General features: G+C 32.4%; 1 protein-coding gene across 2 annotated transcripts; it reads right to left on the reverse strand.

Annotated features, from left to right (window-relative positions):
* Positions 1 to 1,697: 1,697 nt before the first annotated feature.
* LOC139485135 (uncharacterized) lies at positions 1,698 to 21,545 on the reverse strand. Of its 2 annotated transcripts, XM_071269344.1 has the most exons (10): positions 21,373 to 21,537; positions 18,578 to 18,981; positions 17,693 to 17,826; positions 16,715 to 16,857; positions 16,212 to 16,308; positions 14,269 to 14,421; positions 10,982 to 11,154; positions 7,614 to 7,782; positions 6,785 to 6,983; positions 1,698 to 4,993 (listed from the first exon to the last, which is right to left on the reverse strand). In XM_071269344.1, the coding sequence occupies exons 1-9, from the start codon at positions 21,492 to 21,494 to the stop codon at positions 6,789 to 6,791; spliced, it is 1,590 nt and encodes a 529-aa protein (XP_071125445.1). In that variant the 5' UTR covers positions 21,495 to 21,537; the 3' UTR covers positions 1,698 to 4,993; positions 6,785 to 6,788. The 2 variants fall into 2 exon arrangements, with proteins under 2 accessions (XP_071125445.1, XP_071125446.1); XM_071269345.1 differs by lacking the exons at positions 6,785 to 6,983; positions 7,614 to 7,782 and adding an exon at positions 9,185 to 9,347 and having other exon boundaries at positions 21,373 to 21,545.
* Between the last annotated feature and the right edge of the window lie 1,292 nt (positions 21,546 to 22,837).

Below are 22,837 nucleotides of genomic sequence, written 5' to 3' on the forward strand. Positions count from 1 at the left end.
GAAAATGAACCACTAAATTGCATTAAATGTGGATCATGTTGTATACAGAAATTGATTAATATACTCTACATGGAGTTACTTTCTTTATTGTAGCTTCACTATAATACTGAAATGTCTCACCTGCTTTACTGATTATGATTGATACAAAGGTTTTACTACAAGTATCACATAAACTTTACATTAAAATCATCAATGATCTATGACAGTATGGTCAAGGTCAGATAAACCTTGCTAGATAGAAATGCAGACCTTACAATCTTTCTATACACCAAATATGGTTGACTTTTGCTTATAGTATCAATAGAAAGAGACTAAATCATGACCAATGAACCATGAAGATGAGATCAAGGTCAGATAATACATGTCAGACAAACTTGTTCACCTTAAAATCAATCTGTACAACAGATATAGTTAGCCTATGCTTATATATTGATTATCTAAGAAACAGACTTAACTAAGAATTTACCTTGCATTTACCAATGCATAATGAAAATGAGGACATGGTTGGATGAAAAATGCTAGACATGAACACCTTATAGTTACAATCATTCAATATACCAACTGATAATAGTTGACCTATTGCTAATACATGTAGTATCAAAGAAATAGATCAAACCATGACAATTAAGCATTTACCAACAAACCATGAAAATAAGGTCAAGGTCAGATGAACCATGCCAGACACAATATGTATACTTACACCTAATAAAGTGACCCTATTACTGATGTATCTGATAAATGGGTCAAACTACAGAAACTTAACATTAACAAACAAAACATGAAAATGAGGTCAAGGACAAGTGATACCTGCCAGACTGAAATTAACATTCTTACAATTATTTCATATGTTATATATAGTTGATATAGTATTTGATAAACAGAAACAACACAAAAACTGACATTGACCAATGGAATATGAAAATGAGGTCAAGGTCCTATGAACACTGCAAGGCAGACATAGATATAAGAAGATGTGGTGTAAGTGCCAACAAGACAACTCTCCATCCAAAAAGTAAAATCACAAAAATATTGAACTCAGAGGAAATCCAATTGGAAAGTCCATAATCACATGACAAAATCAAATGACAAAACATCAAAAACAAGAACTCATATTCCTGACTTGGTACAGGCATTTTCAAATGTAGAAAATGGTGGATTAAACCTGGTTTTAAAGTGCTAAACCTCTCACTTTGATGACGTTTTCATCAAATTCCATTATATTTACAATTATGCATGAACTAAACAGACATAATAAATAAAATAGTCCAAATATGGGTACAGCAGTCTATATCGTGTAACAATTTTAAAAGGAACAATTTAACAGAACACAAAAAACATCTATCTACAAACACATTCATTGATTCGTCACCATTTATAAAAGTAAACAATTAGTTCTTGAGTGTGTCATATTGTTCTACAAGATAATGCTTCAGAGATGGGAATATTATAAGTTATACCGGTCAGTAGTTAACCGTATAACGAATTTATCCCAAGCTGGATTTTTTCTGCTGCTTTATGTTGAAAAATAAACAATGAAACACATCAATATTAATAGATGACGTCACCATTAACGCGTCATGAACCCCCTATGGTCTCATAGGGGGTCACCACGTGACGGCGTTAAACCAATCACAACGCGATAAGAGTTGTTGGTCTGTGTAGATTCAGTGCTATAATCAAAACAAAGCAACAAGTTATACATAAAAAGTGCTTTATTTTTCATATATGATATAAATATTGAAAAATAACAATGAGAACAGTTTAACATACATAGATTTTAAGGTTTATAATAAGGCATGTAACAATCTTCCTTTTCTTTCACAATGTGTGCATTTTTAACTTTTAAACTATAACTGACATGCACTTGAAATGCATGTAACAATATCAAAATTAAAAAAATATAGTTCTTTTCAGATTTTCTTTTTTTAACATTAATTTAATAAAGTCAGAATTGGTTTTTGATGGTGTGTTCCTATTTTATATCCTTTTTTTGTAAAAATCTTATAAAGAACTAGCACTTGTACATTTGCTGAGCATTGATATAAAATGTATTCAGATCATAAAAGACCATGTATTTAATAAAACAGTATTCACATTGATCTTATTAAGTTTTTCTTGGTAAATGTATAAAGAGAAACTGTGTGTTAGTTTATTGCTAGAATGAGAACTCTTGAGAAATTTTGATGCTGATCAGCTCATTATGGGTCAAACATCATTGATAAAGAATGAAAAGCTGGTGTGATGACATTATCATATTTAAGTATATGCAATGAAGTATTTGTAAATAAGATGAAATAAAAAGGGATGAAATGAATATTATACAGAAGTGTATGCCATGAATTAACAATAGAATGGAAAATTCAATTTAACATGTTAACATGCTAATAATGCAACATTATTTCACAGTAAAATTACAGGCGCACCAAAATACGAAATGAATGTTGAATCCAAAATGCTATTAAAATAAATGTTGAATCCAAAAATGATATATTCAATGCCAGAATCTTGACTGACATGCCAAATGATAAAACTTGCATTCACAAAATTATTTCTGTGGTCATTTCTCTACCACTGACATTCAGACCAAATTATTAAGTGATTTTTTTACTTAATGATTATCAAATAAAACTGTAGAGGACTACTACATGTCTAAATTTGTGTTTTTTCCTGTCACTATAAGTAACTTTTGTTGTAAAATACATAATATTTCATAATTAGGTTTATAAGTTGATGTTTCAAATTAGTATAATGATAACCGTTAAATTTGTTAGTCAATCAGTTATATTAATAGAAAAACTGTACCATCAATTTGTAACATTTTTTTTTAAATCTTGAAAAACAACTAGTGCAAAATAACTCACAATCTTAAAAATTTAATAAAAATTAAAAATTTGCTAATGACAAATGAAAAATTCAACCAAAACTAACACTGAAATATTGAAATGATATAAATGCTATAACTGTGCAAGAATTAAACAAGACTGACGATGGTTAAGACAACCTACCAGTATTTGGTGAACACATAAAATAATAAAATGAACATATCATCAAAATTCAATAAATGGGTTGATTGTGCAATGGATTTCTAATAATTATGCTATATACTATATAATGATATTTACAAGATAAAGATGCATAACAAATTGCATTTTTTGTATAAAAAAAAAAAGAGAATAGTAATGACCAATAAAAAAAAAACCAACTAAATATTTTCTTTGATATTTCATATGAAATTACAAATTTTCAAACATTCACTACAAATGATTTTCAACAATAAAATTTAACCACAGTTGTTAATTACAGAGTGAAAGCTTGACAAACTATAAAACCTAGAATTACCAACCTCGTTCATTTACAAAACGCTTGTACCACATGTACCAAGGCAACTATCAGTTGTTCCAATGATAAATTTGAAAGAGATTTGTGCCCAAATTTTGTCATAAAATATATATTACTGCTGATTTATCAAATACACTTTGAAGATTTATAGAATATTTTGTCATTCAAGAACAATTTTTAATCTTTAAAAGATTTGAACTGTCAGTATTTAATATATGAAGCTGTACATATTTTTTTAATTATTCAAAGATGTACAAACTTGTCTCAATATATGTTTTTGTCATTTGGTTCAACTGACTTCCCTTTATGAGACTATTTTGGAATAAGAGCTGTATGAACAACAGTTCAACATTAAGTATTAGAAACATGACAATTATTACAATGATGATAAAAACCTTACGAAAATGACATGATTTTCTTATTTAAATGATAAAATTTGTTAGCACTTATGGTACAAATTGAATTGCCAGTTTTATGGTCAAATATAAAGTATGTTCTATTATTAAACTTAACTTGATTTTTTTAAAGGTAAAAAATATTTTCTTGAAATCTCTTTTCTAGAACTAACCCCCCCCCCCCCCAAAAAAAAATATCAATACCAAGTTCCTTAGTCACTGGTACAGTCCTGGTTTGATGGTCAAGTATCCGAACTGTAAGGCAAGTTCTAAATGATTAAAAAAAATGTAGACATCTATGGTTTAAAAGCATTGAATTTTTTTTTGTTTAAATAACTTTTACTTTTACTTAAACATTTCTGTTTAATCACTTAATTTGAGAATTAGTTTGTTTTCTTCGTTGGAAAGGATGGGATGTGAGAAAGAGATGCTTGATGGTTAAAGGTTGGAAAATTCTTCACAATCTTTTCAACATATGCATGAAGTCTGGTTCAATTAAAAGGTCTAAATGTCAACAATATTAAACCTACAAGGAATCTGGAAAAACAATGACAAAAAAAAATTGTCAGAAATATGGTTCTGGTATAAACTTAATCACAAATACATTTATTTAAACAATAGATTTACAGTAAATCAGGTATTCTGGTTATAAACTTATTTTTGGCTTATTTGAGAGCATGATTATAGTGACAAAATCAAACACACTAAAAGATAAAATGCCCCATTTTCAATAATTAACTTCAACTTTTGATGCCCTTTCTAAGTAAAGGGCTAGATGAGTACACACATTAATTTAACTTTTGATGTCTTATCTTGATGTAACATTACAATGTGTACACAACCTAATTTAACTTTACAATGAAATCCATGATGACAAAATGTGCAAAATTTTTCTATTAGATGTACTTGATGGTAAAAACAACCAAAATATACAAATTTAATGTATATTTGCATACAACATAAATGTATAATAAATAAATTATTTGATCACATATATAACATATTTACAATATAACACACTAATTGGTATAAAAATAATTAATTATTTACAATATTTCATTCAAATACAATTTTTATAAACTGAGAATTTCTACATCTTTTTCTGTCAGTTCCCGTTTCATATGGAAGAAGTCCCTAAAGTTCGACACAGGTCCTTTATCAAATGGATTATAGAATGCACCTTTGCCATCCTTCAAGTAATTGTATCTCTTCTGATTAATTCTTTCATTGGAAGTTATATTGGATGTCATGTGGAAAGTCTAAAAAAGATTAAAAATAGACATTAAAAAGATTAGTCCAAATAATTTATGCAAATAATATTCCATAAGCTGGTGCTATGGGCTGTCTTAACCTTGCAGTGAGAGGGGATTTTTTTTGCTGCATGTTAAAGGCCTTACTGTAAGTTTGAGATGGAGAACAGTAACAAAAGTGCTGTTCCTTTGCTTTTTGTGTTTGTTTGTTTGCTGTACTGTATTGATTTTGTATCTCGTATGGAATAACTATGGATAAATTCAAAGACTATTTCATACCAACTCAAGTCTTTCAACAAAAAAACTTCTTGCAACTTTTCAATTCAATTTGATGTAAATGTCAGAGACATCGAAATCAGTTTCGCTCCGGTGAAACAGCTTTAATTTACTAAGTACTTTGGATTTATTTATTTTTCGAGGGAACAGAATTATGTCAATTGAAAAATGGTTTTTGTAAATATTTGATTTCGTGGTTTTGTCAAAATCTATTCACAAACCAAAAGAAAATTGTCACTTTTGATTTATATATAACCGTAAAATCCATGGTATATTTGTATCCAACAAATATTATACAATTATGGCCCGTTGAAAAGGTGAATATCCAAAATTGTCAACACGAGAAGGTTATTTCATTGAGGGCGCAGCCCGAAGTGAAATAACTTTTAAGGGTTGACAATTTTGGATATTCATCGATTCTAAGGGGCCACAATTGTTTTATTATACCGAACTAACAGTGGAAGGGCATTTATAACACTTACTAGTCTATATTTTTAACATAACAACCAGACTGACGTTTGAAAATACATGTCATTTGTCTCCGAATTTCTCGAATTTACAACAAAAGTAGAATCTTTTTGTAAAATATTGATGGCCCTGAAAAGGACCATTTATAAGAGATATCATCGGCTGCTGGCACTCTCAGCTGTATTCATGTCCAATGCCTTATTTCTTCGTCTCTCGATGGGCTTCCAGTGTAACGTGAACGCTGCCATTTTGTTTATTTACGTCTGTGACGTAATTTTTACGGGAGGTAACTCAAGTACAAATTAACAAACTCAAAAGGTTATTCACCGGTGAATAATAGGGTTATTCACCGCTGGCGTAAATTTTTAGGGTTATTCGTCCTTCCTTGCAATTGAATGAAAATTAACTGAATTATTCCACGTCACGTGATAACGTTTCACCCAATAGAATTGTTTAAAATATATGTAAGGTATAATAATTATGAATCTTTACCTGAACAATTTTGTTTTTTAAAAGTGCTCTTGATATGGTATGGATATTTTTTAATGTTAGACTTCAGGTTTTTTTTCTGGTTTTATTGTGCTGTTGGTTGCTGTCTCATTGGCATATACTCTAACTCTTCTTTGCTTTCATTTTTTTCACCCAGCTTAGATATTGACATCTTAATGGACATTTATTCCTCACAACCTATCTACATACTGAATGTTATGAACCTATATTATGTATAGTTAGTCAGGAACGAACATTACGCTGAAAACTCTGCCTGACCCTTGAGGTCAAGGTCATACATCTTATCAAATATGGTCATACATATTTAAAACACAATTATACTAATCCACACAACTATTATTGCATGTCGATGTATAATTACTAAGGGACCACCCTCATCCTGAAAACTTCCATCTCACCACTGGGCATGAAATTGAGATCATGATAATATGACAATCATATCTATAATATGAATTATAAATTATGGTAGAATAAACGATCGATAAATCTAAGCCATAACTTCTTAAGGAGTGTATCTGATCATGATAATCTATAAGCTGTTTTCACCTTGTCATATAGTTGTGATCATAATTTGATCTGAGATTTCTTCCTCTTGTAGAGGTTTGATATGAAAGTAATCTAGAAAATTGTTTAATATTCCTTGGTTAAAAGCGTATTTTAATTTTCCATTTTCGTCCACCAGGTGTTTGTATTTTTTGTGTTTGAGATACTCATTTGTAGTCAGGTTAACAGCAGCAAGCCACATCTGAAATAAATCAATATCAAAATTGTTAAAGATATTTTAAAAGTGATGGTATTTTTATTTTTTCAACATCTTTTTATTTTCCTAACATCTTTTTATTTTCTAAACATCTTTTCATTTATCAACTTGAATATCATTACAAAATTAAGTTCTATTCAGCATCATTATAGACAAAATACTATTAAACAAACTTTTTGCTGATAGATGATTTTTTTTACATCTTTACATGTATTATTGTTAAATGTTGAGACATAAAAAAACAGAAACTTGAAAATATTTCATGTTATCTTATATAATATAATACGATTCAATTAAATTTTTCACAGCCTTTAAAGTTATATCATCATTTAAAGTTAGGATAGAGTGTCAAATGCCATATCAAATACTGTGGATTCATTATTATTCATGGGATACCAATTTTCTTGGATCTCATTGGTTAAGGTGAACTATAAAACTAAATACAAATGTATACAACAAAGTTTAAATTTTAGTTAGGCTTGTATGACGACTTGGGCATAACCATGAAATCACATATCCATGAAAATACATTTTTTTATCAATCAACGAAAATATCAACAAAAATTTGTACCACTGAAAATAAATGAATCCACAGTGAACTCTTCCTCAACTTACCCCACCAATGAAAAGACTTCCTGCAGTAATTTCAAAGAAAACCATAATAGCCATGTATATCTTATACAACCAGTTCCATTCCATGTAGTTATTGATAGTGTATACAGATAAAAACATACAGATCGGACCTAACGTTCCTACACAGGTAACAAATGATATAAATGTCACTCTGAAAGAAATAAAACATTCAAATGATCATGATCAATACAATCTGGCTCCCATAATGATTTCTACCCTTTCCTGAGTGTACTTAATTAAACATATATGTATATATACAAGTAAAGAGAACCTAAAGTCACATTTTTCAAGGTTACCCTGCAAGTGTGTGAATGACATATCAAATGTTTTGTTACATTTTTTTTTAAAGTAAATTTTAAATGTGTGTGCAGTGCAAAACATTAGTAAAATAGTGTAAAAGGTGAAAAAGTTGGGATTGTGTTCAGTAGATAATTAAACATGGGATTTGGAAAATCTGAAAAGAGAATTTGGGGTTTCAAATGTATCAGACTAAAATTTGAGTCTGGCCTGCGGTCTCTTTCTCAAATTAGAAAAATCAGTATAAGTTTGATTTTAAAATAAACAATTTTGTAACACATTCTAAATATTTCACCCTTAAAATGATGTTTCTTTTTATGCCCCACCTAGGGGCACTATATTTTTCAGTCTGTGCATCTGTTCCAGGGGGGGATCCAGCAATTTTTAAAAGAGGGGGTTCCCAACCCAGGATAAAGGGGGGGGGAGTGGGTTCCAACTATGTGTCTCATTCAAATGCATTGATAGTCCAAAAAAGAGGGGGTTCCAACCCCCAGAACCCCTCCCTTTTGATCCATCACTGTGTTTACTCATCCATCCCTCTGTCCTGCTTCAGGTTAAAGTTTTTGGTCAAGGTAGTATTTTATGAAGTTGCAGTCCCATCAACTTGAGACTTAGTGTACATGTTCCCTATGATATGATCCTCTAATTTCAATGCCGAACTAGAGTTTTGATCCCAATTTTATGGTCGACTAAACATAGAAAATGATAGTATAAGTGGGACACATTAATGTTTTCTCTCAATAATTCTTTTGCAACCTCAAATGGTTGAAATTCTAATTTGCCAAACCAAACTGAAACATGTGGTACAAACAATTATCATAAAATAGAAGTGACAAATTAAGCAAGGCTAAACAGAACATTTTCTTAAGTATATCAGTCAGTATAACAAGTTGAATTTGACTGATTGATGAGGGAATTCGTGCATAAGCTGACCTCCAATGTGGTGACAAGGGGAAATAACTATTGCTCAAATTGTGTCTATCAAAAATTATCTATTCAGTGCACAATTGACATAATATATAATCGTTGGAAACAAGCATATTTTTCTACAAAGAAAGACCTGAGATAAAGTTAGAATAAATTTTGTTCATGGCTAAATATAAGTTTTTTAAGTAATCTACTTGAACAACAATCTGAAACACCTTTTTTAGACTACATTTCTGAGACAAAATTATTTTTTACAATCTTCACACACTTGCAGTCCAGGAAACAAAGTGACCTTAAGTTCCCTGGTTGTTTTTCATCTGACACCTTACCATCATAGATGTTACAGCCGTGACTCCTATAGTCGCTATTCCCGCCTCTATAGCCCCAATGCAAATGGCCCAATCAAATTCTTCACTTAAAATGTAGTACGCAAAGAAATCAGTACACATCGCCAACAGAAACATTGACCAAACAAAAATGAAAAACCACTGCCTAGAATGAGAAAAAAATGTATTCAATTTTAAAAATAAATACATTTATTTCAATAAAATTTTGCATGCTTCATATAAAATTAAAATTAAACATTTAGTAATAATGTTATACTAAAGCTTAGATATCAAAGCCTAGTTCAGTCTCATGTTTTACTGCCAATGTGTCATTTTTTGTCTCAGAATTGCAGTTATTAAAGCTGAAGAACAAAAATTTTAAAAGTGCCACTAAGAAAAAACTTTTATTTTAACAACTTCAGATGTGGAATAACTAAAGAAACAACTAATAAATTCATTGTTTAAAAGATATTTAAGAGAACTAAAACTAACAACAGCTGTTCCAGAAAATACTATGTTTCTGCTAGCTATATGGAAGGCACTTTTTTAAACCCTCCCTCCTACACAGAAACAAAATTAAATAAGAACAACACTCCCTTTGCATTTCGGTATTTCAAATACAACCACCCACATAAATTTTAAAAAAAATTGCCTTCCATGTGGGGGACATAGTATTTTCTGGAACAGCCCTAAATCCATATGAAATGTTACACACAAAAGTTAAAAGTTGTTAGTTAGGTTAGTTAAGTGGTATATAATGTACATAAAAACAATACACATATGGTGCTCAAATTTAAGATCACTTGTCAGACTTTTCCATTGCTAGTGATTAAGGTTAATGTTACTCTGTACCAAGAAAAATAAATTGCTTCGCTGAGCGCAGCATTGATGACGCAGATAACGACGACATGATACCATTATACAATCCCAAATTTTTTTTTTGCAGTCAAATAAAAATGTGCAGAGTTAAACAGCCAGGGACCATGAAAGTTTGATATTAAATTGTAACACCTTGTGTGTACTACATGTATATAGTAAATACAGCAAATAGTCTGTAAATATTTATCATACAAAACTCAAAGCATCTTTTGTTCATAATTTTGATATTGCATAATTTCTCTGATCTTGTATTCAAAATATCTTTTTATATGTTTGTAAATTTCTGCATCATCATGTGGTTGTAACATATTCTTAGTAAGTTTAACCCACAAAATATATTGTATTTGCAGATTGCATTAGCATAGAAAAGTATCGGATTAATTTTTCTGGATATGACAGATTTCAAATGGACCAAAACAAAACTTATATGCATTTGTTAAAAATCAGTCTGATGGTTTATTTTGATCATTTTTGTTTATGTTTTAAGCAGTACCTTAAAAGCAATCAATAATCAAGCAATTAAGAATTCCTTTTACTGCACATGTGCACTTGTTCCAGACCATGAAATGTGATACATATTACTTTAGTATAGAAATGAATGTATTATTCACAGTATTATCAAACCTTCATACAGGAAACAGCAGCTTACAAATAGTAGTTTAGTTTTTTTCATAAATACTAGAAAACTCAAATTCTAACGTTGGCTTGAGAAGAGAATCTTGTTCAAAATGACTCGAAATTGAGTTCAGATATCTAAAAACACTAAAATTTTATTACACTTTTTTCCCAATTTGTTGTATGTAAGTACAGAGGTTTTATGAAAATGTATTCCCTAAGAATCTGGAAATCATAGTAGGTACTTCTAACTATACAACAAGGTTGTTTTCCTTTAAATCATGAAAGGTATTATCAAAAACTTACCTATTTTTATATCCTACACAATTGTATATATATGGACAATGATGATCAAAAACTTTAATGCATCTGTTACAAACTCTACAATGTTTGGATCGTAACGGCTTTACAAGACGACATGTGTGGCACAATCGACTTAATGGATTCTCTCCTTGTTTCCACTCATCAAAATGTGCAACCTACAAAAATATAATTTCATTAATAATGGATATTTGTTTTCTTTTCCTCGAAAGTGTTTAAATCATGTAAGAATCTTTTTTTAATTTGGTCAATTTAATTGTCCTTTCAATAGTTAACTAGAGGCTCTCAAGAGCCTGTATCGCTCACCTGATTCTACTTGGGTTTTTGAAATCATATAAAAAAATATAAAATTTGGCTAAAAGTGACAACACAACCTCATTTATAAGGAAAGGAACATGTTTAATTTCATTCAAAAGTCCCCCACTGGCGGCCATCTTGGATGACGGATCGGCTACAAAGTAACAACACTTGGTCAGCACCTCATAAGGAACATTCATGCCATGTTTGGTTTTATTCCATTCAGTGGTTCTCTAAAAGAAGTTATTTGTATGCATTTCCCATAGGGTCCTATGTTAAACTAAGTCCCCTGCTGGCGGCCATCTTGGATGATGGATCGGCTACAAAGTAACAACACTTGGTCAGCACCTCATAAGGAACATTCATGCAATGCTTGGTTTTATTCCATTCAGTGGTTCTCTAAAAAAGTCATTTGTATGCATTTCCCATAGGGTCCTATGTTAAACTAAGTCCCCCGCTGGCGGCAATCTTGGATAATGGATCGGCTACAAAGTAACAACACTTGGTCAGCACCACATAAGGAACATTCATGCCATGTTTGGTTTCATTCCATTCAGTGGTTCACTAGAAGAAGTGATTTGTATGCATTTCCAATAGGGTCCTATGTTAAACTAAGTCCCCCGCTGGCGGCCATCTTGGATAATGGATCAGCTACAAAGTAACAACACTTGGTCAGCACTCCATAAGGAACATTCATGCTATGTTTGGTCTAATTCCATTCAGTGGTTCTCTAGAAGAAGTCATTTGTATGCATTTCCCATAGGGTCCTATGTTAAACTAAGTCCCCCGCTGGCGGCCATCTTGGATGATGGATCGGCTACAAAGTAACAACACTTGGTCTGCACCCCATAAGGAACATTCATGCTATGTTTGGTTTTATTCCATTCAGCGGTTCTCTAAAAGAAGTCATTTGTATGCATTTCCCATAGGGTCCTATGTTCAACTAAGTCCCCGGCTGGCGGCCATCTTGGATGATGGATCAGCAACAAAGTAACAACACTTGGTCAGCACCTCATAAGGAACATTCATGCCATGTTTGGTTTCATTCCCTTCAGTGGTTCTCAAAAAGAAGTCATTTGTATGCATTTCCCATAGGGTCCTATGTTAAACTAAGTCCCCTGCTGACGGCCATCTTGGATGATGGATCGGCTACAAAGTAACAACACATGGTCAGCACCCCATAAGGAACATTCATGCTATGTTTGGTTTTATTCCATTCAGTGGTTCTCTAAAAGAAGTCATTTGTATGCATTTCCCTTAGGGTCCTATGTTAAACTAAGTCCCCTGCTGGGGGCCATCTTTGATGATGGATCGGCTACAAAGTAACAACACTTGGTCAGCACCACATAAGGAACATTCATGCCATGTTTGGTTTCATTCCATTCAGTGGTTCACTAGAAGAAGTCATTTGTATGTATTTCCAATAGGGTCCTATGTTAAACTAAGTCCCCGCTGGCGGCCATCTTGGATAATGGATCGGCTACAAAGTAACAACAATTGGTCATCACTCCATAAGGAACATTCATGCAATGTTTGGTTTCATTCCATTTAGTGGTTCTCTAGAAGAAGTCATTTGTATGCATTTCCCATAGGGTCCTATGTTAAACTAAGTCCCCTGCTGGCGGCCATCTTGGATGATGGATCGGCTACAAAGTAACAACACTTGGTCAGCACCCCATAAGGATAATTCATGCTATGTTTGGTTTTATTCCATTCAGTGGTTCTCTAAAAGAAGTCAATTGTATGCATTTCCCATAGGGTCCTATGTTAAACTAAGTCCCCGGCTGGCGGCCATCTTGGATGATGGATCGGCAACAAAGTAACAACACTTGGTCAGCACCTCATAAGGAACATTCATGCCATGTTTGGTTTCATTCCATTCAGTGGTTCTCTAAAAGAAGTCATTTGTATGCATTTCCCATAGCGTCCTATGTTAAACTAAGTCCCCCGCTGGCGGCCATCTTGGATGATGGATCGGCTACAAAGTAACAACACTTGGTCAGCACCTCATAAGGAACATTCATGCCATGTTTGGTTCCATTCCATTCAGTGGTTCTCTAAAAGAAGTCATTTGTATGCATTTCCCATAGCGTCCTATGTTAAACTAAGTCCCCCGCTGGCGGCCATCTTGGATGATGGATCGGCTACAAAGTAACAACACTTGGTCAGCACCTCATAAGGAACATTCATGCCATGTTTGGTTCCATTCCATTCAGTGGTTCTCTAGAAGAAGTTCAAAATGTAAATTGTTAACGACGACGACGACGGACGACGACGGACGACGGACGACGGACGACGACGACGGACGACGGACGCCAAGTGGTGAGAAAAGCTCACTTGGCCCTTCGGGCCAGGTGAGCTAAAAAGGCTTTCTCTAATTTTTGTGCAATTTTCACATTTCTTGATTAGTGTGAGAAAAACATTTCTCCTCACTAGCTATATATATATATATAGTGAAAAATCTGTTCTCGGCGAATGATTGGTCGAAGTTTCTTTTGGATTTTCCTATTGTGATGTCATGGAAAAAGGCGACCATGTCTGATGACGTCACATTAAACTACACATCTTTCTTCAATCTTTGAAAAAGGAGAATAGAAATCATTAAAGAAAGAGATTCCACCACTATAACTGGTGTATTACGATATTTCTCCACTCTCAAGTTAAATTTTAATCATTTAAAAAGCTCGGCAAGCATCCCGCTTTAAATATTAAAATTTTATTATCTTGAGTGGGAAAATATTGTAACACTTGTTGCAATTTTGGAATCTATATATCTATGATTTCATCATACATACTATAAAATGAAAATAAGATTGTCAATGGTCAAATTTGGTATGTTGTAAGCCAAAAGTAACAATTTAAATCATTATCCAAAATATAAGTTTTTGAAAAATTGAATTGGTATGGTTTTTTTTTTAATTTTTAGTGCTAAAGACCAAATACTCTATTCAAATTGTATATATCTAGAAACTGACCTGTTTAATAGCTAAATCATACTCTGGTACATTTCTAGGAAGATACCCAGGATCTGTTGTACTGGCATGGAACAATGAAAACCACATGACTATGTTCAGTATGAAGAATATTATATGTAATACCATAAGGTCATACCAGGTATAGGGTAAACACTGTAAAATACACAAAATATATATGTAAATGTCATAAGGTCATACCAGGTATAGGGTAAACACTGTAAAATACACAAAATATATATGTAAATGTCATAAGGTCATACCAGGTAAAGGGTAAACACTGTAAAATACACCAAATATATATGTAAATGTCATAAGGTCATACCAGGTATAGGGTAAACACTGTAAAATACACAAAATATATATGTAAATGTCATAAGGTCATACCAGGTATAGGGTAAACACTGTAAAATACACAAAATATATATGTAAATGTCATAAGGTCATACCAGGTATAGGGTAAACACTGTAAAATACACCAAATATATATGTAAATGTCATAAGGTCATACCAGGTATAGGGTAAACACTGTAAAATACACAAAATATATATGTAAATGTCATAAGGTCATACCAGGTATAGGGTAAACACTGTAAAATACACAAAATATATATGTAAATGTCATAAGGTCATACCAGGTATAGGGTAAACACTGTAAAATACACAAAATATATATGTAAATGTCATAAGGTCATACCAGGTATAGGGTAAACACTGTAAAATACACCAAATATATATGTAAATGTCATAAGGTCATAACAGGTATAGAGTAAACACTGTAAAATACACAAAATATATATGTAAATGTCATAAGGTCATACCAGGTATAGAGTAAACACTGTAAAAAGTAAAATCACAAAAATACTGAACTCAGAGGAAAATCAATTCGGAAAGTCCATAATCACATGGCAAAATCAAATAACAAAACGCATCAAAAACGAATGGACAAGAACTGTCATATTCCTGACTTGGTACAGGCATTTTCAAATGTAGAAAATGGTGGATTGAACCTGGTTTTATAGCTAGCTAAACCTCTCACTTGTATGACAGTCGCATCAAATTCCATTATATAGTCACCGATGCGTGAACAAAACAAACAGACATAATAGGTAAAAATGTCAAAAATAGGGGTACAGCAGTCAACATTGTGTTATCATCTTAAGGGGGCTCCTGGGTATAAATAATTTTTTTTTTCTAATATAGGATTTCGCTATATTTTTTCATGAATGAACTTTATCATATACTTAAAAGAAAAATGAAATAAAAAAATGGGGTCTGGAAGAAGCATACATTTTTGTTAATGTCCTTTTTTTCTGTTGAACTAATAGGAGAAAAAGAGGAAATATCGAAATAAAAAAAAAACCTAATATAAGAAATCGCTTAAATTTTACAATTATTTAGTTTATGTACAGCTTATTTGAAAACAATAATAAAAAATATAGGTCACCGATGAGTTAAAAAAGATATTTCAAATTTAAGGCCAAAAAATGGCATTTTTGCACCAAAGGGAGATAATTTGGAGCTTTTTCAATTTTTTAAAGTCATCTGGGGCCAAACCAAATCATTTTATTGGGTTGTTTTTTGTACCATATCATAAAGTAACAACTAATAGTGTAATAAATAAAATTTGTAATGAAAAAATAGAGGTTTAATTTTTTGCTAAAATTTTTGTACCCACGAGCCACCTTAATCACTATAAAAACAACAAATGTAACGAAGAAGCACAAAAAGGCATACATCAAATTAACATCCTCATTTTGATTATATTATACGATTATATTTGTCTATGTAAAATGCACCCATCAAGGAAGGAGGGTATGGGTACTGGTGTAAAATTGCGCGTTTGAAATTTGAAAATAGAAGTTGCACAAGATTGAACACCTTGTAACATATATACCATCTCTGAAGTGCAAATTCACCTGAATCATTATTCCTATCTGACTAACCTTTATAATATACATAGGATAACCCCAGCACAACACATTCACCATGAAAAACAAAATGGCTACTTTACTGTTCCCTGGGGGACCAAATGCTATAGATCTGAAATATAAAACATTGCTTATAAACTTAATATAGTTCAGTATATACTTCTAGTTCGGCATTGAAAAATGTACCATATAACTTGTTTTGTAAGAAATAAAACTTACTAGACATGCTAGATATGTAGTTGAATGTTTTATGGAACATAAAAAATAAATTGAAAAGAATTTGGTTCCTTCTTTATTGTTGATAGTTTGATAAAAGACTATTCTCACATTGAAAAAATATTCTCAACTCAATTGTAAACTGTTAATTATGTTTATTCACAAATTGATCTAACATCCCTATCTTTAAACTTAAAAAAATCTACAGGAATGAGGATTTTAAACTTTGGTTAAAAAATTCAAAGATGTCTGTCCATAACTGCATATTAATAGCAAAAAGATATAAATATATGAATACTTACAACAGATCTAATTTAGGTATATAACTATTTTTAGATTTAATCTGTCTTCGAAGATACTCTATGACATCTTGATGCTTTCTACCGGAGGCTAACATCAGTGGTGTTTTCCCATTTTTGTCTTTAAGATCTAACTCAGCACCATCCTAATACAAAAAACAAAGAAAATTTATTAAGAATAAAGATGTTTCCATATCTGCTGATACATGTAGCTTAAGTTGTGTATAATCCTTTGACACAAGGAATTTATAATTTCAGCACAGAATCTTCATTTCAACCTTTAATAATGGCCTTTTTAAAGTTTTAACTATAAACAAATAAATTGTGATGAAATCATTTGAGTTCAAAAGGAAAGTCTACACCCTCTTGCAAAGGAAATTGCACTACAGAAGATGAATTCAAGAATTCCCCCTGTTTCACTCTTTTCAAACTCCATTGAGAACCATATCAATGACTTCTTCTAAGAATATTAACATAATTCAATTTTTTTCTGTAAATTAACATTACTGGAATCCACCATTTTGTATTTTGCTGCTCACAAATACAATAACTCTGCCGATTGTAAATAGTACATACCAAAATAATTTGCCCTGAGTCCCTGACCCTGAGCAGAGTGATGCTGGTATTAGAATTTTTTCTAACCTTTTTTAGAAGATCCCCTCTCTTGAGCGATCACTTGAAATACTTCTCATAAGTGACTGCTTTTGTGAGAGCAGAGGCATACATTTTTGAGATTCTAATAGCAGAAAAGGGGGAAAGGGTCTAAAACGAGGCCAGATTTCTATTCTATGCAAATGAGATATCTTTTTTATCATGGGAACAAATATTTGATTCATTACATCTCTCCAGGTTGTCCAGCTTCCTCCACCAATATGAACTTACCGCTAATAAATAGTGTTAAAAGTGGCATTAAACACCAATCAATCAATGCAATCAGTCAATCATCAAGTTCTAAAGGAACAAGTCTTTCTATTTACTTACCTGTTCACATAGTTCTTTGACCGACGTTAGATTACCATTAATACAAGATAAATGAAGTGATGTTTGTCCATAGTTATCTCTCTGTCTCGGATTAAAACCAGAATATATCAACAATCTCATTAATTCATTTTGTCCTGAAAAGTATATTTTAATCAGAATGTGCATTGCATATAACAATTAAAATAATTCTTAGATAAGTCCCAACCGCCTTGAAATAGCCTTCTTGAGCTGATGCAGCATAAAGGAAGCACCAATCAACCAATCAATCTAAATCCCAACTATTATCAGTAAAAAATGATGTAAAAAATATTGATGATATTTTTCACATCACACCTCATTTCATATTTTGACATGCATGCATACATGTACGTTCAAACTTAACCTTAGTAAACAGTTCATAGAAGTGTTTCAGTGTACATATGTATATGATGCTTCCTCTTGTATATATCTTTTGTCTTCAAGGGCAACACATCTGTAGTAAACCACTTGGACACATGAATCAAGTGCCTCCTACTCCATATTTGCCCACTGTTCAGAGTATTGATAGTCATGCTTAAATCCACATCATTTGGACTCTGTTGGATGGTTGTCTCATTGGTAATCATACCCCATCTCCTTAATTCATACATAGTGGTGTGTATTCACCTTATGGTTATTTGTATTCCAAATAACTTACTACAAAGTTAATCCATGTGTTTCTGTGTATTTATTATTATTACCCATTTTTTTATTTTTCTGTCAACAATTTAGATCAAATCTTTCTTATGAAACACACAACATACTTGTGTATCAAATTTATACCCTTAAAAGCTGCCTAATTGAATTGATTCTGAAGAAATACACAATATGCTATACTATGTTATGACCATGTTATTAAATTTCTACCTTTAAATGCTGCCCAATGTAATGCATTGTCTCCATCCCTGTCTACTATCTGTAGTCTTGCTCCTTTACCCATTAGGTAACCAGCTAACATTGTATGTCCATATTGTGCTGCCACTATTAACGGTGTACACCCTTTATTGTCAACAACATCTATAGAAACACCTGCCTGAAGTAAAATGTCAACTATTGCTACATGTCCATTCACACAAGCCCAATGAATTGGACGTGCTCCTAGTTCATTATTGCTGGCCTCATCAACAGGGCCTTTGTTGTCTAAGATGAATCGCAGTATAACAGTGTGGCCTCCAAGACATGCCCAATGGGCAGGAGTGTGTCCTTTGTCATCTCGGAGTGAGAAAACTGATGGTCCATCTTCAGCTGCTGTCTGAACTGGTACCAACATACTGAAACAAAAATCACAGTTTTTAACATGTTTAAGCCTTAACGGTACATGTACGTCCAGACAGTACAGTATATTTATAACTATGGTGAAAACTAAGTCAAATTTCATTATTTTTAACAAATAAAGTATTACCTACAATGTAGGCCATGTAGGAGTATACAATGTAAACAGTTAAATTATAGCTAATTCTGCTTTTACCAGCTCATTTAAGCTATTATATGCTTTTTTTTAAAACACAAACATGACTTAGCTGAGAGGGCAAGAGAGCAGATAGTTACTCTGTGAAAACATTGTCTACCAAGGCAACAATCTGCTTTATTATACCTCAGTCATCATTTTGTATATAAAATAAGTACACAATATTTTCATTATTTTTTCAAATTGCAAGCGTAGAACTTAATTGGACCAGTCAATAGTTTCCAACTATTGGACCTCGGTGAAACTATTTAACCGCAAACGTCATCATATATCGCAGAATTTCAAATGCAGCTACAGTATTGACTAATTTCAGAATGCCGTGGGGGTTGCAACATCGAGTTTTACCCCTTTTATCTAGGGTTTTATCAGTGCAGAACGTAGTTTAAACTGCTTTACCATTCAGAATATATATGATAATGAAGTAAACATGAAACAATATAATTGTGTTTTTGTTTTTTATATTTATACGATAGTTGATTTAGCCCCAACATTTATTGTCTGATGTCTCTTTGGTCAAATAAAACACTTACTGACCATGCTGACTGGATATTCATGTAACAGTAAGTTCATTGACCCCTCAGATATGCATCAGGTGGGTCTCATTGGGGTCTAAGCGTGACGCGGGATTGCTGATTTTTCGTAAGCGTGATACGGGAAAGTCAAATTATTGTGCCATGAAAACGGGAATTAAGGTCTAGCGGGACACGGGAAATTACAAAAAAATTAGAATTGCTTAGGTACATAGTATAAGCCGGATACGTGAATCTGACAAAACAGTAAGCAGGATCCGGGATCAGAACCCCCCATCAGGGCAATAGTTGCACCTCGGAGACAATAAACAATAAAACTTACTATTTCACTTATACCCAGTCAATAAGTATACAATATCACTCTCTGAGATATCTGTTCATTTGATATTTAATTTATCAAACTAAATGTTCTGTCAACAGTCAGTATTGTCATTTAAAAATCATAAGGGTAAGTAGTAAACTATGACTTCATATACAAAAGTAACACATCATTAGAAAAGAAATAAAAGTTAAGCAACATGCATTTATGCTTTGTTAACAGTTTTATGAAAAAGCCTAAGGCCGAAACGTAGAACTTTTACTGAACATTGTCTTTTAAATAGTAATTGATAGTGAATTCAATTCCTTGTCTTTTGAATTATTAATACATTATTGATCTGCATGGGAGGGTGACATTTAAATAGTGTCTGAAGTAAAATGCCTTCCTCATATTTACAAATCAAAATCAGGCAAATGCCTTTCACATGATCATGATGATGTTTATTGATTTTTTCAAAGAAATTTCAGTTTCTTATTTTTCATTTGGATAATAATCATGATAATCGTGATAATTTAATAATTTACAGGTATAACAATGTATACTACATGTATAAAGAAGCATTATGCTTCCTATAATTTTCAATGTTTTAATTTTACTATAAAAATCAATCCTACCAAGAATAATAATAAAAGTTTAATAAAAACAAATTAGTATTCTGTGAAGTTTTAAACTGCACTCACAAGTATGATTTAGTATTCGTGGTCATGGTGGTATATTGTCCCATTTCCATTCTCAATTTTATTAATGCAGAAACTGCAAAATAATTTGAACAAGAATGTGTCATAGTACACAGATGCCCCATTCGCCCTATCAATGGACTGTGAAATTGGAGTAAAAACTCTATTAATTTGAAAGATCATATCATAGGGAACATGTGGACTAAGTTTCAACTGTTGATTGGACTTCAACTTCATTAAAAACTACCTCGACCAAAAACTTTAACCTTAAGCGGGACAGACAAACGGACGAACAGACCAGAAAACATAATGTCCATAAATAGGGCATAAAATTGACACAAGGGTGACACTAATATGGTGCAATCAGCTAATATATCACAATATACCTCAAAATGTAGCTATTATTAAACCTTGTAATTATGTAAATGACTAGCAACATAGTAAACAAACAGTAATTTCTAAATTAAACAAAAACTTTGAACACGTTTTCATTGCTTCATCTAACAAATAGAATCCCTTTAAATTATATTATTGGTTACTTCACTTTACAAAATTCTATGTAAAACATAAACATTAGTGAAACATGTAAAACTTATAGATTCAGATGATGTGCAAGAGAGATAGAGACGGATGTGTGCGATTTGGTTGGATTTATATGTTGAAATTACCCAGATTTGATTGCATCAAATATTGGATGATTAGGAGGACTTTTTCCATCTTTGACCGCACTTTCTGTCTCCCCAGGACCATGTTTATGGTCTCTGGAGGCTGGTGTTTGGTTAGTTGACATGTTTCCTTTCCGAGATGTTCCAACATGTACATAAATTATTTAACGGATTTACAGACGAAACGAAAGACGGTCGTTCGAAACGTTTCGGTCACATACCAATTCGTCCACAGGTCGTTTCGGCCAAACTTCCAGTTCGTCCACAGGCATTTCGGTCATACTTTGCCTTATTATGCATTCAAGAGGTATGATAGAGAATAAAAAAAAGGAAGAATTTTGTCAAACTTAGCCAAAATATGAAGTATATTTTGTGATAGATTCAAAACCAAGTAAAAATGTCAGACATGTATAAAATCAAGGTCACCGAGCTGAATTTTTTTTTCTCAGTAGACACTGGTTGTGAAAAAGGAGGATTTTTCTGGATAAACATATTTTGTTAAATTAATATACATCACTTTTTATCAACAAGTTATCTTGTTTTTAAAATGTTATTTCAATTTGATTGTGAACTTTACGAATATTTTTGTAACATTTTTTACTGAATTAAAATACATCTTTATCTAATATGGTTGGTTTTTTTTTTACTATTTTTAAATTTAAAAAAAAAATCTTTTTCTACCTTTTATCAAGGACGTATGTTAGTTATACGTAACATGTACGTCCTTTTATATAAAAATCATGGCCGCAATTAATGACTTTACAAAGTTTGTCCGAACTCAGTTCGTGGCAGCATATGGCCGAAACGACTGTTGCCGAACTGGCTGCATGACCGAAATTACTGTTGCCGAACTGGTAGTGTGGCCGAAATGACCAGTAGCTGTTGCCGAACTGGTAGCATGACCGAAATGACTGTTGCCGAACTGGTAGCATGACCGAAATGACTGTTGTCGAACTGGTAGCATGGCCGAAATGACTGTTGCCAAACTGGTAGTGTGGCCGAAATGACTGTTGGCGAAACGTCCTGCATCGAAATTCAGAGATAGGGAACACTGAGACCACTATGACAAAGAGTAGTCTCGGGTCAACACGGTCACCATGGCGTCATTTATATTACATTGGGATGTGGAATGATTACTATAATGACATTTCGAATTTCCAACATAGTCCATTTACATCCATATAGGCCCAATTGATAATTCCAAGTGTCATTACTCTTTCAGAAAAAAATATGAGCAAAGGTGTCGGCGTGCTTCTGATTTATCTGTTTTAACAATCCTAAAATATATCTCTTCAATCAGTAAAATTTACTGAACTTTATTTATGTGCAATTTCTCATTTACGCTGAATCAAAAACTTGACAAACTCTCCGACCTTTATAGTAATTATTCATTTTAATTATGGGCCGAATCGACTTGGGGCCGGAACGACCTGATACCCAGAAGAACTAACAGATTCGTTACACATAA

The sequence above is a fragment of the Mytilus edulis genome, chromosome 8, assembly GCF_963676685.1.
Source record: "Mytilus edulis chromosome 8, xbMytEdul2.2, whole genome shotgun sequence".
Taxonomy (NCBI): Eukaryota; Metazoa; Mollusca; class Bivalvia; order Mytilida; family Mytilidae; genus Mytilus; species Mytilus edulis.

What these genes read in the sequence shown, in the direction of transcription:
- LOC139485135 (XM_071269344.1), bottom strand. Translation starts at nt 21,494, where the DNA reads ATGTCAACTAACCAAACACCAGCCTCCAGAGACCATAAACATGGTCCT. An exon ending in TCAAAGAACTATGTGAACAG is followed by an intron (nt 16,858 to 17,692) that starts GTAAGTAAATAG and finishes TTTTTGTATTAG; the next exon opens with GATGGTGCTGAGTTAGATCT. An exon ending in GAAGTCTTTTCATTGGTGGG is followed by an intron (nt 6,984 to 7,613) that starts GTAAGTTGAGGA and finishes GATTTATTTCAG; the next exon opens with ATGTGGCTTGCTGCTGTTAA.